General features: G+C 55.1%; 1 protein-coding gene across 1 annotated transcript; it reads right to left on the bottom strand.

Moving 5' to 3' along the window:
• Positions 1 to 437: 437 nt before the first annotated feature.
• On the bottom strand, positions 438 to 7,369 carry LOC122379525. The gene is made up of 4 exons (XM_043361807.1): positions 7,212 to 7,369; positions 6,844 to 6,934; positions 1,010 to 6,642; positions 438 to 725 (listed from the first exon to the last, which is right to left on the bottom strand). The coding sequence occupies exons 3-4, from the start codon at positions 6,389 to 6,391 to the stop codon at positions 438 to 440; spliced, it is 5,670 nt and encodes a 1,889-aa protein (XP_043217742.1). The 5' UTR covers positions 6,392 to 6,642; positions 6,844 to 6,934; positions 7,212 to 7,369.
• Between the last annotated feature and the right edge of the window lie 5,999 nt (positions 7,370 to 13,368).

Below are 13,368 nucleotides of genomic sequence, written 5' to 3'. Positions count from 1 at the left end.
CGCAACTAAATCAAAACAAGTCACAACATCCTCCCCCCAGTTTTCGGAGGAAAACTCCCTGAACTTCCTGAGGCACGTATCACTGGAGACCAGCATCTATCATCCACCGTACGAACTGTACGAACAGCGCAGCAGCAAACCCGCGTACCGATGGTAGTAACTATCGCTTAGAACGTCTCACAATCACGGCGCAACCAAAATATCACCTTCACAGCCGAGCACGTTGTCTTTATGTCACCTCGGACCACACTCAGTGTCCGGAGCGGGCCGAACAACGCGGACCGCGCACAACACGAATCACTATCAGGGCTGCCAGACGCCGCTCAGCACGGCGCGGGCCGCTCGAAATCACGGCCGGACCAGGAGCAGTCGCTCGCGGCGCACCGCTCCGAAGCCGCATGCCTCAGGCGCGCGCCGCCCGCCGCTCTCGTTGCCGGCTAGCCGCGCTCGTGTGTCGCGACCACCGGCGAGTCAGTCCCCGCCAGCGCGCTGAGTCCGCCGCGACCAGCAGCGGCGGGCCTCTCGCCGCCGGCATCTTGCGTCCACGCGCTGGAATCGCTGCACTGCCAGCGACGTGTCGTCATCAGAGCGCCGCTGTACTCCCAGCGGCGTGTCGTCATCAGAGCGCTGCTGTCCCCACCGGCGTGTCGTCCCTCGGAACGCCGCTGTACCCCCAGCGGCGTGTCGTCGTCCGTCCTCGGGGTGCCACCGCCGCTCGTCGATGGCTGCGACGTTAGGACACTAGGACAACCAGAGGAGGGACGATCACAGGGTTAAGAACAGGAAAAACGGACAAAATAAATCAACACAAATAAATGAAATAAAAACATGGCGAGTACAATAACAGAATAAACATCATTCTCCAGCAAAGCGTTTATCTGCTGGACATCGGCGACTGCCGTTCTCTTCTTGGTCTTCAACTCAGAGGCGCCTCTCCCTCCAGGAGACATATCTTGGTACATGGGCGCTTGTATGATCCTGAGGCAGTACGCACCAGCGCTGAACGCACTGTACCGTCTCCACTTTTGTACACTTCTTCAACTACGCCCAGAGGCCAGTATCCCCTCGGGGTGTCATCTGCGGCCAGCAGCACAACATCGTTCACAGCGAGGTTCCTCTGCTCCCTGTTCCACTTCCTCCTGGAGATGAGGGTCGGCACGTACTCTCTGAGCCACCTGCGCCATACTTGACTGGCAAGTGCTTGACTTTGTCTCCAGCGCTTCCTGGACATCGTGTCATCTTCTCCGAAGACTCCCGGAGGGAAGACAGAACTGCTCGGCACAACCCCCAACAGGAAATGGTTCGGCGTTAATGCTTCGGGGTCCCCTCCATGGCCAGAGACATAAGTGAGGGGCCTGGAGTTAACCTGGAACTCCACTTCCAGGACGGTGGTGTGCAGGACGTCGTCAGAAACGACCTGGTTGCCCAGAACCGACCGGAGAGCCTTCTTCACTGAAGCCACAAGACGCTCCCACGCACCGCCCATGTGGCTGGCGGTCGGGGGATTAAATCGCCACTGGATATTTTTCTGGGTTAGCGCGTCACAGATCTGTTGTTGGTTCCACTCGGAGATGGCTTCTCTCAGTTCCCTCTCACCACCTACGAGATTCGTCCCGTTGTCGGACCAGATCCTGGCTGGTCTTCCCCGTCGTGCAATAAAGCGACGCAGTGCCATCAGAAACGAATCGGTATCTAAACCTTCAGCGATCTCGAGGTGGACGGCTCTGGTGGCCAAACAGGTCACCAGGAGAATGTACCGCTTCTCGGTTTTTCTGAACTTTCTAACCTGGAGTGGTCCAAAAAAGTCCAAGCCCACCGACGAGAACGGTCGGGAGATGTCGAATCTCTCACTCGGGAGATCAGCCATCTTGGGGCACAGGGTAGTGGCCCGTCTGTTCCGGCAGTGCGCACACCGCCAGATCCATTTCTTCACTGTGGCTCTGGCTTTCGGCATCCAGAACCTCTCCTTCAGGATGTTCAGTGTGTGGTTTACACCAGCATGCATGCACCGCTCGTGCGCATCGGTCACGATCAGTCGGGTGACTTCACTGTTTGGATCGAGTACGATCGGCTCACGGCACATCTCTGCAGGCGCGTTCGTCAGGCGCCCTCTCACCCTCAGGAGGCCCTGGTCGTCCTCGTACAGGGACAGACCGGGCTGAGGCGCCAGCTTCACCGCCTTCTGGTCCTGGCGGATGATCTGATGTTCTGACTGTAGCAGCTCTTGCGCTGTCAGGGAGCCACGCGTCTTCTTGTCAGGCTCTCTCGCGTTGTTGATAAATCGGTAGATCCAGGTCACAACGCGCCGGTACTTGTTCCACGATGAGAAGTGTGCTGGATCCACCAGCAGTGGAGGTACATCGTTGGCATCTGGTCCGCAGACCAGTCCCACGACAGGCGTCACCGTCGTCTTCTTTGCTTTCTTCAGCTCAGGCTCGTCAGGAGACAAGCTTCCCGTCTCCAAGTGCGGCCAGGTACTTCGATCCTGGCAGAGGAATGCCGGCCCGCTCCACCACAGGACCGAATCCTTCAGTTGCGATGCCGATCGTCCTCTGGAACAGATGTCCGCCGGGTTCTGCGTCCCGGGCACGTGTCTCCATTGAGATGGCGACGTAGAGTCCCGGATCTCGGCCACCCTATTGGCCACAAACGTCTGAAACAACCGGCTTTCATTGGTCACGAACTGCAAGACGACCTGGCTGTCCGACCAGAATAGCACATCATCAAACACGTACGTCAACTCCTCTTGAATAGTCCTGGCCAGTCGCGTGGCCAGCACGGCGGCCTGAAGCTCAAGACGGACTATCGAGAGCTGCTTGAGCGGCGCCACTCGAGTCCGTGACATGATCATGCTGACTGTGTGGTGTCCGTCGGCGTCCGTCATCCGGACGTATGCCACTGCACCAAACGCGTTCTCGGACGCATCTGAGAACAAATGTAGTTGCATGTTCTTGACTTCCTTCGTGATAGACGTCTTCAGGCATCTTGGAACTCTGATGGTTTCCACTTCACTCAGCTCCAACAGCCAACTTCGCCAGATGGCCAGCTCAGAGCCTGAAAACGCTTCATCCCAGTCAAGCTTGAGCACCCACAACTTCTGGATCAGAATCTTTGCTTCCAGCATGACAGGCGAGATGAAACCGAGGGGATCGAAGATCGACGCCGCCATCTTCACTACACCTCGCTTCGTCGCTGGAACATCAGCGGCACGCACTTGAATTCCTAGCGTGTCCTCCTCTGGAGACCACACGCAGCCCAGCGCCTTCCGTGTTCCGCCTTCACATGACACCAGCTGCTTCTGTGATGCGTCTCGATCATCTTCCGGTATGCTCTCCAGAAGTTCGGGGTGACTCGATCTCCACTTCGTTAGTCGGAATCCTCCGCGAGACATCAGCGCTGTCACTTTCTCCATCGTTGCCAGAGCTGCTTCCGGGGTTTCCTCCGCTCGGAGAAAGTCGTCGACGTAGAAGTTGGCGAGCAGCGTCGGATGACCCCCCTGTCTCTCTGCTTCCTTGTCCTCAACGAGCGTTCGGCGCAGGATGTAGTTGGCGATGCACGGACTACACTTCGCGCCGAAGATCACCACTAACATCTGGTAGATGTCCGGTGGCCTTGACGTCTGCATCTCACGCCAAAGAAACGACAGAGCTGGCTGGTCCGCCGTCCGCACTTGGATCTGGTGGAACATCTGGAAGACGTCTGCCACCAGTGCGTACCGCTCCTGCCTGAAACGCAAGAGGACCCCATGCAGGTTCTGTAAGAGGTCAGGACCTTTCAACAGCTCGCTGTTCAGGGAGGTACCCTGAAACTGGGCGGCCGCGTCAAACACGACGCGCGGCTTCACCTTCTCTGGGTGTGTCACGGCGTGGTGAGGCAGAATCCAACGTTTTTTCTCCTTTACTCGACTCTCTTCAGCTGTCAGCTTCCGCGCGTACCCTTGTTGTACGTAGCCCTCAAGCACTTCTCTGTACGCTTCCGCTCTCTCTGGGTTCTTCGCCAGGTTGCGCTCCAGAGACCTGAGCCTGCTGTGCGCCATCGTGTAGTTGTCCGGGAGCTCGGCCTCTTCGTCTCGCCATAGCAGACCAACTTCATACTTGTCTCCTCGGTGTTGAGTAGTCTTCTCCAGGATGTCCATCGCCCTCTTCTCATCGGGTGTCAGCGTGGGCTCGGTGGCACGTGTCCCGAAGGATTCTGTAGTCCACCAGTCCGACAGGTCATGCTGTTCTTGACCACGAAACGCTGACACAAACATCACCTCTCGAACATGCTCAGGCACTACACCAGTCAGTGAACCAGTCAAGGACCATCCAAAAGCCGTTCGGATGGCCACAGGCTCTCCTGGTGCACCGACACGCGCCTCGCGCTGGAGTACCGCTTCGAGCACGTTGGCTCCCAGTAGCACCTCGACCGTGCCACTGGAGATGTCTGGAATCTTCAGTCCTTCCAGGTGCTTGAACTTCGACACGTTCTTGCCTCGGATCGTGGGAGTTCTTACGTTGACCCTGTCCACGGAGAAGATCTCTGGCACTAGAATCCTCTTCGACGGATCTTCAGTGCTTGCCAGCGGTGACAGTTCAAGAGTCGTCCGCCTGGACAGCCTCTCACGGCCCGCAGCTTCTACGTTGCTCAGTCGAACCGGCTGAACCTCGCCTTCAACTTGAAGCTCGTCTAGGACAGACGCATTGCAGAGCGACGTCTGTGCCCCAGGGTCGAGAAGCGCCAGTGTGTCCTTGTACCGTCCAGCGGGACCATGGACACGTACAGGTACGACCTGCAACAGGACGTGACACGCATCTTGTTCCTCCCGTCGGACCGACGCTATGGTGATCTCGCCGGTCGTCGTCTCCGTTCCTGAGGGGGGCGGCGAACCGGGCTGCAGCCTCCTGATCCTCCTGCTCCCATGCAGATACCGGCTGTGTCGAAGCACGCAACCATCGATGCCGCAGGCTCGAGCTGTTCTGCAATCTCTGCTCCGATGGCCCGGCCGCAGGCAGCTGAAACACAGTCGGTGCTCAGCCACAACTCGCGCACGCTCATCAGCAGTCAGTGCCTTGAACTGCTCGCAAGCCCACAGCCCATGACTTTCACCACAGAGGACACATCTCTTCTCACCTGAGGTGCTTGCCGTCTTCGTGGTGAGGAACATCCCAGCTGTCCTCTTCTGCTGACTGGGTGCAGGCGCAGCTGCCTCACAGCTCAGCTGGATGCGCAGCTGCAGACGGAGCCACTGGTCGAACTCCAGCAGGGTAGGTCGCACCAGTCCCAGGGAGTGTTCAGCCCACGCTTTCCGCATATCAACTGGCAGTTTGCTCAGGAGACGACGCAGGTTCTCACAAGACTGCAGGTCACCCTCATATCCCAGTCTCTTCAATGTAGTTGTAGCACCATGAACTGCTCCATAATATCTCTCCAGAGATCTGGCATCGAACGGCTTGGGAGCTGGACACGAAAACACAGTCTTGAGGGTCATCTGAACTACATCAATGTCTCTGCCATACCTTTCTTTGAGTGCTTGGAGAGCATCTTCAAAGGAACTTCCATCACACACCATCCCTCCGATGATGGCTCTTGCTGCTCCAGTGACTGCATTCTGCAGATGTGCCATCTTCTCATTGGCACTCAGATTCTGCTGCTCCACCAGTGTTGAGAAGATCGAGTACCATCTTGGAAACTCCTCCACTGCTCCGCTGAAAGTGGGAAGCCTGAGACGAGGCAGGCTCTGTCGGAACAGTTGGCTGGCAGGATCAGGGTTGGGATTAGGTACAGGAAGGTCTGTTCTGTGTTCTTCATCTCTCTTCTGGTTTCCTTCTGGACGTCTCTCATTCTCTTCATTGAAGTCTTCTTTCCTGTCCCATGTCAGCTCACTTTCAGCTGCCTTGGTTAACTCTGTCTTAAGACGAGCAGCCTGCAGGGCATCTTGTTTCTCTTGCAGTTGTCTTGCTCGCTGCATCTTCTGTTCTTCCTCCTCTCTCTCGAGGCGATGTTGCAGCTGCTGTAACTCCAGCTCACGTACCTTATCCTCAACTTCTGCCATTCTGGTAGTATGCTGCACCCGAGCCTTTGAAGCAGCAGATGACCTGTCAGTTGTTGCTGATGGAGTTTCTCCCGCTCGTTCTTGCAGGTGACTTGCCACTCGTTCCTGGGCAATCCTGTGCTCCTCAGTGGCCTCTTGCTCGTATTCATCACACTTCTTCTGGTGATCATCATCTTCAGAGCTCATCTTGTATTCCATGTTCTTCTCCAGAACATCTTGTAGAGCATTGTCCAGCTCCTTCAACACTGCATGCAGCTCTCTTTTGCTACCACGAGTGTCGATCAGAACAAACGCTCTTCTTCTTGTTCGTGTCAGTGCACCCTTCTTCATGGCACGTTCGTTCTTGAGAGCAGACATGTTTCTTACTTGAGTAGTGTACAACTCAACTTGACGTCATCAGACCAAACAACTTCAGAGAACTTCTGACGACTTGACGAAACACATCTGAAAACTGTGCCCACCTCTGCCGTGCCAAAACTCTGTCAACGCACTCTTGCCTGCACAACTAAATAAAAGAAACAAAAAGGTACATAGGAAAGACATGGTATTGTGGAACATGATAGCAAGCCAGAGCATATGTGTGCAGAAAGAGTCCAAAGAGTGGTTTTCTGCAAAAGAACAACCAATAATCACACATACAACATAACCAAGGATCAAATGCGGACATTGATGCGGACAGTTCACACATTGTATGAAATGCGGATACAAATGCACATCTGCCAGAATGAATGCAAATAAATTCAATCAGCAGAAATGACGAGTTACAACTGGCATTTGTTCTGTTACAAATAAAGATAGTAATTACTGACCAGATGTGTTTTGGCGCAGCGGTGAGACAAGTGGCCAGTCGGCTCACACTCGACTGGCTCCCGTCTGGTGCCTCAGCTGGATCACGCTCAGCTGGTGACACACAACAGTACAACCTATTACTCCTGCCACTGCCCAAATGCACGAGGAAATGTACCAGTTTTTACAATGTGCTATATCTAAGGCTGAAATACAAAGTAAATAATCTAAATTAGCAATATCAGCCCCAATGGCACGTGGAACTCGCGCCACTATTGCCGCAACGAACATAATGTCTACGATATATCAGTTTTCTAGCCACAGTTATCAGTTTACTATGCACGGCCAACTGCTCATCATTGTCAGTGGCACAATAATCAAAAATACTGACCTTTCACCTTCCATTTCACACAAATAGATCAGTGCCGGCTCATTCTCGGCAACTCCCTCGTGGCAAAATGTCGCTGATACAATCACCGCATCGGGGTTCGCCGCAAACGCCTATTTTTGTGAGATACTCGTCCGATCACCGCAACTAAATCAAAACAAGTCACAACATACCCCTTCCCCTAATGTGCATGCAATTCATAATGTTTGTTTTTCTTTCAATTGGTGATTAAAAAGGAATCAAATAATTTTGAAGTTTTGAAAATAAATTTCATAGGTAGTAGCACTTTGTCACCTTTTTTAAACATCTGTGGACAAATTGAGCGTCTTTTTCGTTAAACGGTGGACGTTAGAACATAGGTGGACCTAACGTGGACCTTCCAAGTCCACTTCAAATAAAAGATACCTATGATGCTTTGTGAGGACGTACCGTTTCTTACTCCGGAGCGTTGCATAATGGCCTGGGGGAGGGGAGGAGTACGTTCATGCCCCCATGCTACTAATGGGGCGGTTAGGAGTATGTCATAGATGGAGCTAAAAGCCGATTGGATAATATCAGGGGCGTAGCCAGAATTTCCTCAAGGGGGGGGGGGGGGGTAAACTTACAGGGGCTCAAGGTAACCCCCTCAAATTCCAAAAAGTCAGCGGATTTCATCCACTATTTTTTGGAAGGGGCCCCAAAAAAATGAAAAATGTTTATTCAAAAAATGAAAAAAATGTTAGAATCGAGGGGGCAATTAGTCCATGGGCCCCTCCTAGATAGGTCCACGAATAGCTTCACAGAGTCGCTCAGCCGGTTCTGAAGGCGGACTGAGGAGTGAGGGCCCCGTAGGTCGGATGAGTGTCCTTCAGACCGTCAAAGGCCCCTACAGCCCATGAGAGCCTCGTAAGCCGTCTGAGGGTCATGTAAGCCGTCTAAGTGCCACTCAGACTGACAAAAGCCCCCCTTGCACTTGCAGAGGGCACCGTCGGACCGACGGAGGGCCCTCTCAGACAAACTAAGGGCCCGTTCAGGTCATTTGAGGGCCTCCTCAAACCGATAGTGGCCCCTCGGATCGACAGTGGATCCGATCTGAGATCCCTCAAACCGACGACACGGGGTCAGACCAACAGTCGGAAACCAACAGATCAAAAGAGGGCCGCTCAAGTGAACAGAGGGCTCTCTTAGGTCGATCGAGGGCCCCATAGACCGGCAGGGGCCCTCAAAACAGCGGACGGTCTCTCACAGGTCGGGAGAGGCCCCTGAGACTAACAGAAGCCCCTCATGTCGATAGAGGACCTCCTCAGGTGGGGAAAGCCCCTCCACTTAATAGAGACCCCTCGGACGAACAAAGGGTCCCTCAGGCCGTCGAGTGTCCCTCAGACCGACAGAGGGCCCTCTCGGTCCAAAAAGGGTCCTAACGCAAATAACGGTTTATTTAACAGAGGGTCCCTCAGATGTTCTACAATAAAATATGCATATCATTTACACCTTGATTTTGTGTACATACCGTTAGACCCCTCCCATCCACCTGGGGGTCATCAGAGGCACATAAGGGTCAGTCTTGGGTCCTAGACACAGAAACGGGGCCATCAGAGGCCGATGTGGGACCTTTAGAGGCCGGTTTGGGCCCTCAGAGGCCAATTTAGGGCCATCAGAGGCCAGTACAGGGCTTTCAAAGGGCAATTTGAGGCCATCAGAGGCCGACTTGGGCCCTCAACTAAGAGACTTATGTGGGTAACTAGTCCTACAGGCCAGCAATGGGACCCTCAGAGGTCAGTGTGGGGCCCTAAAAGACCAGCATGGGCCAGCGTTGGACCCAGAGTCCAGCAGAGGGCCCTCAAAGGCCAAGATGGGTCCTCAGGCCAATGCGGGCCATTAGAAGCCGGCACCGGGTCTTCAGAAGTCAGTATGGGGCCCTCAGAGGCACCTAAATGTGTTTCTTTGGACCACAGAAACAGAAATGATGCCAACAGACGCTAGAGGCCCTCAGACGCCAGTTGGGGCCTCCTGAGGCCGGTTTAGGGGCCCTCAAAGGTCAGTGGAGGGCCCTCAGGTCGATATGAGCCCTCAGTGGTGAATGTGGACGCCTTACCGCCACTGAAGGGCCCTCAGAGGTCAGCATAGGACCCCAAAGACCGGGATGGGAGCTGAATAGCTGGCGTGGGTTCCTTGAGCCTCGTGACAATCGAAAAAGGGCCACGGCCCCGGGGGCCCATCAGTTGTTGGGGGGGGGGGGGGGGGTGCAGATCATATGATGGCCCGCCCTGATTTGCCTTGGGGGTGGTAATGACCCTGAAACTCCCCCCAGCGACCGCCACTGAGTAGGTAACTACAACGACGGTTTAATTTTGCACTATCGCATAGTTTGTTTTTCATATTTCATTCTACTTACGCTATTTTATTATGCCCTTTACCGTACTTTTGACAATGCGATGGGGGCCTTTTTGGGCTCAAGGGGGACCATTGCCCCTGTGCCCCCCCCCCCCCTTGGCTACGCCCCTGAATAATATTTAGCAGCAAATACGTTACGCTCTCTCTCTCTCTCTCTCTCTCTCTCTCTCTCTCTCTCTCTCTCTCTCTCTCTCTCTCTCTCTCTCTCTCTCTCTCTCTCTCTCTCTCTCTCTCTCTCTTTCTCTCTCTCTCTCTCTCTCTCTCTCTCTCTCTCTCTCTCTCTCTCTCTCTCTCTCTCTCTCCACACTGGTAACCAACTGCTTTTTTCAGAACATGAGGAGGACTAGGAAGAAAAATGTAGAGACAAGATAGCTCGCTCACTGATGAGAACTGAGGAAGGAATCGGTGATGGTCTCGACGACGATGCGGACATAGACGATGTGTAGAGGTGGTACCGGGTGCAGTTCGAGCTGGTTGATGAGCTGGTCGAGCTCGTCTCGCCCGGTGAAGGCGGATCCCAAACTCCGCCTCCTGGGAGTAACGTTCGACCGCCTGCTGCACTTTGGTCCACACTGTGCGGAACTCCGCCGCAAAGTCAGGCTCAGGGTAGCCCAGCTCAGGAAGTTGATAGGACGCTCGTGGGGTCTGGAGGAGCGGCAACTAAGGACGGTAGCAAAGGTTACGTCAGGAGGGGGGGGGGGCGCTCTGCAGCCGCCTGGCTGCCGTCGACCCCCCCCCCCCCAACGCACGTGGAGCTCATAGCAAGAGAGCTGCGCGCCGCGGCCCGTGCTGTGACAGGCTGCACAGCGTCCACGCCCGTCCACGCCCTGATGTCGGAGGCCGGGATTGCGGACGCGCGGTCCCGCCGCGTGACCCTAGCGGCAAGAATGGTGGGCCTCGCTGCGTCCCTCCCGGAGGCCGACCCGCTGAGGACAGTGGGCGAAACGGTCGCTCCGCGCCGACTCCGCACCACCGAGGGATGGAGAGAGGTGGGGCTGGCTGCGCTCTCAGCGGTGGGGGCCCGAGACGCCCCAGTGGAGGCCCGCCTCCATCACTCCCTTCCGCTGTGGACCGACAGCACCCAGATTCTACCTGGACCTCGGTCCGCGGGCCAGCCGCGCGGCATCTGTAGAGACCCGCCGCGCCGCGGCGGAGGAGCGCATTCGAGAGCTCCTACCCGAGGCCGTCTGGGTCTGGTCGGACGGCTCGGCGGAGGGTGGCGTGGAGAACGGCAGTGGCGACGCGCTGCTCCACCCACCAAATGGAGATGAACTGGAGGTGCGGTGCCGGCTGGCTGCTTCTGCTCCAGCACCCGCGCGGAGCTCACCGCGCTGCTGGCGGCTCTGGAGGCGGCCGCCGAGCTGCCGGGCTGCAGAGGAGTGCCTGCAGTCGCCTGTCTTGACTCGAAGGCGGCTCTGCTGCTCCTGGCGCTTCGGCCCAGGCTTCGACACTAGGCGCCAGGCTGTGGGCCCAGCTCCAGCGCGTGACGGCCGACGGCAGCACGGTTACGCTGCAATGGGTCCCGGCACACTGTGGACTCGCCGGTAATGAGAGAGCGGACGCCCTGGCCAAAGAGGCCGCCGTTCTGCCCCAGCAGTCTACCCCGGTTGACGTCCGCACCCCCACGCGGGTTGTCGCGCGGTCCACCAGGAGGAAGTGGCGGGCGGATTGGCCAGCCGGCTGGTACCGCACCGTCATGGGGGCCGCGCCCCCGCCCCGGTCCGGACCGCCACCAGGGAGGAGGCCGTCGACTTATAGTACCTCCACCGGATTGGACGCAGATCATCGACTGAGTGCGCCCAATGCGAGGACAAGGAGTGTCCAGCGGGCCGCTGCCTGGTCTGCTCTGAAGCAGCGGACACCCCGGCGCACGTGCTGCTGGAGTGCCCGTGCCTGTACGGCCCCCGGCTCCGTGCGCTGGGCAACATCATCGGCGCGGCCCACGACGTCCGCCGCGACGATGTGGTGGCGGCCTTGGCCGCTGGCTACATGGCCCATAAGAACTGATTACCGGCTACGCTGCCGCTCCGGCGGTAGCCAGGGGAAACACAACAACAACAACAGCTGGTTGATGAGTTGAGAGCATTGACAGACCCAGTGTCTCCACTTTGGTTGATGCGGGACCTTTAGAGTTCTGGTAAACTCAAACAAGTCGTAGATCCGCGGCATGAGGGTCTTTTGTTTTGTTCCTGTGTTTCATGCTATTGAAATAAATGGCTGACGTTCACTTCAGGGTTTTAGGTTTGCACGCACAAAAAGTCGTTTGTTATTTTAACCCTGGCACTTGACGGGGGGGGGGGGGCTGAACGGACCCCCTCCGCAATTTTTCGCGAAAAACTTGCGTAAAACGCGGCAGATCACCACGAAACCTTTAATCTGCAGTACCCTACACCATATACAGTTCACTCAAGGTCAAGGTCACACAAGGTCTCGCTTCATAGGGGCAGGTTTCTAGTTTTCTGAGCATATTTGAGGTCAATTAAATGGTTGTTATTAATTTTTTTGCGAGTTTGTGCCTCAAGGTGATTATTAAGAGCAAAATGGATGCCAGAATACTCGCCATGTGTCAAGGTCATCCGAGGTCATTTGAAATAACTGATCTAGGATGATCTTAGATTGCCGTTTTTCGCTTAAGGTCAAGTTTAGGGCAATTTTTACTGTCCTAACTCAGTTTGACAATGATTTGCCCGTTTTGATTGGCTTGTAGCGTCCGCAAGAGCTCCGTCTCCAGTGAACTGAGATTGGCTCGGCTTCGAATGTTTGACCTGACCTCTGAGGTCACCGGTTCACCTAAGACCCTAGCATTGGGTACCATCAGTTTTCTCTCCCATTGTGGACTGCATGCTTGTTTTTTTTCTGTGAAGCTCTAGGTCTATCAGGGACATAATGGCTGGGGTGGCGGGGGGGGAGGGGGGTCCAACGCTTCCCCTCTTACACGTTAGGTACTGTAAAAAGCCGCACACGGGATAATGTCCACACTACAGTCCGTCCTTGACCTGAACATACGCACCACTGCGAAGGACTGTAGCATTACCACCGGTGATCAGTTTTCCGGTTGGCCTAGGACGACACCCTCGCTGAGGTGCGCTCAAGACACCGAACGGGGTGAGCCCCACTAGTGGTGCGACTAGGAGAGCTGCTTAGTGTAATGCACGGCTCTCGCATTTGCAGTATTCAGCATTTATATAGTAGTCAATATACACGCACGATACTTATCCCTTTAACCCGGCACCGCCTGGGCTATTTCCGTACCCACGACAGCCTGGGGGGGGGTCGGATCCGACTCCCCCCTGTTATCTCGAGAACCAATGGTCGTATCGAGCCCCGCGAGGCGGCGTTCGAAAGGTCTCTACGAGACCTTCCCAAAGCACTCTTAAGTTTTTAAGATTGAGGTCAACTTTCGGGTCAAGATCAGGTCAAAGGTCAAATTCTGGGGTTTTGCATGATTAGGCTTACGGACAGCGGAATCGATAGCTGCTGCTCGAAACTCACCAAAAATGACCTCAAAGACCTAGTGAAGGTACCATGTGCGTATAGGGGTCATACTAAGTACGGGTCAAGGTCAGGTCAGGTCACGAAAGGTCACGGTTTTCACTTTCTGCTACATGGGCATGCGACACATGTTTTATGGCTTATTTTTCACGCCGAATCCGATGGTCATGGTTATATGTAGCCCAAAGTCACTGTCCTGGTCATCAGCAAGCATAACAAATCGTTTATACTATACGCCACCAAGAAAATAGTCAATTTTTCAACTTTTTATTTTTGACATAAAAATGCACTTTTC

Source organism: Amphibalanus amphitrite, unplaced genomic scaffold (assembly GCF_019059575.1).
Source record: "Amphibalanus amphitrite isolate SeventyFive unplaced genomic scaffold, NRLGWU_Aamphi_draft 000008F_arrow, whole genome shotgun sequence".
Classification (NCBI taxonomy): Eukaryota; Metazoa; Arthropoda; class Thecostraca; order Balanomorpha; family Balanidae; genus Amphibalanus; species Amphibalanus amphitrite.
The sequence above is the reverse complement of the archived record's forward strand: the minus strand, read 5'-3'. Positions and strand labels throughout refer to the sequence as shown.

Excerpts from the sequence above, each read along its gene's own strand:
- LOC122379525 (XM_043361807.1), bottom strand. The coding sequence starts at position 6,391 with ATGTCTGCTCTCAAGAACGAACGTGCCATGAAGAAGGGTGCACTGACA. Across the intron at positions 726-1,009 it reads ACAAAAGTGGAGACGGTACA|CCATCGACGAGCGGCGGTGG; the intron begins GTGCGTTCAGCG and ends CTAACGTCGCAG.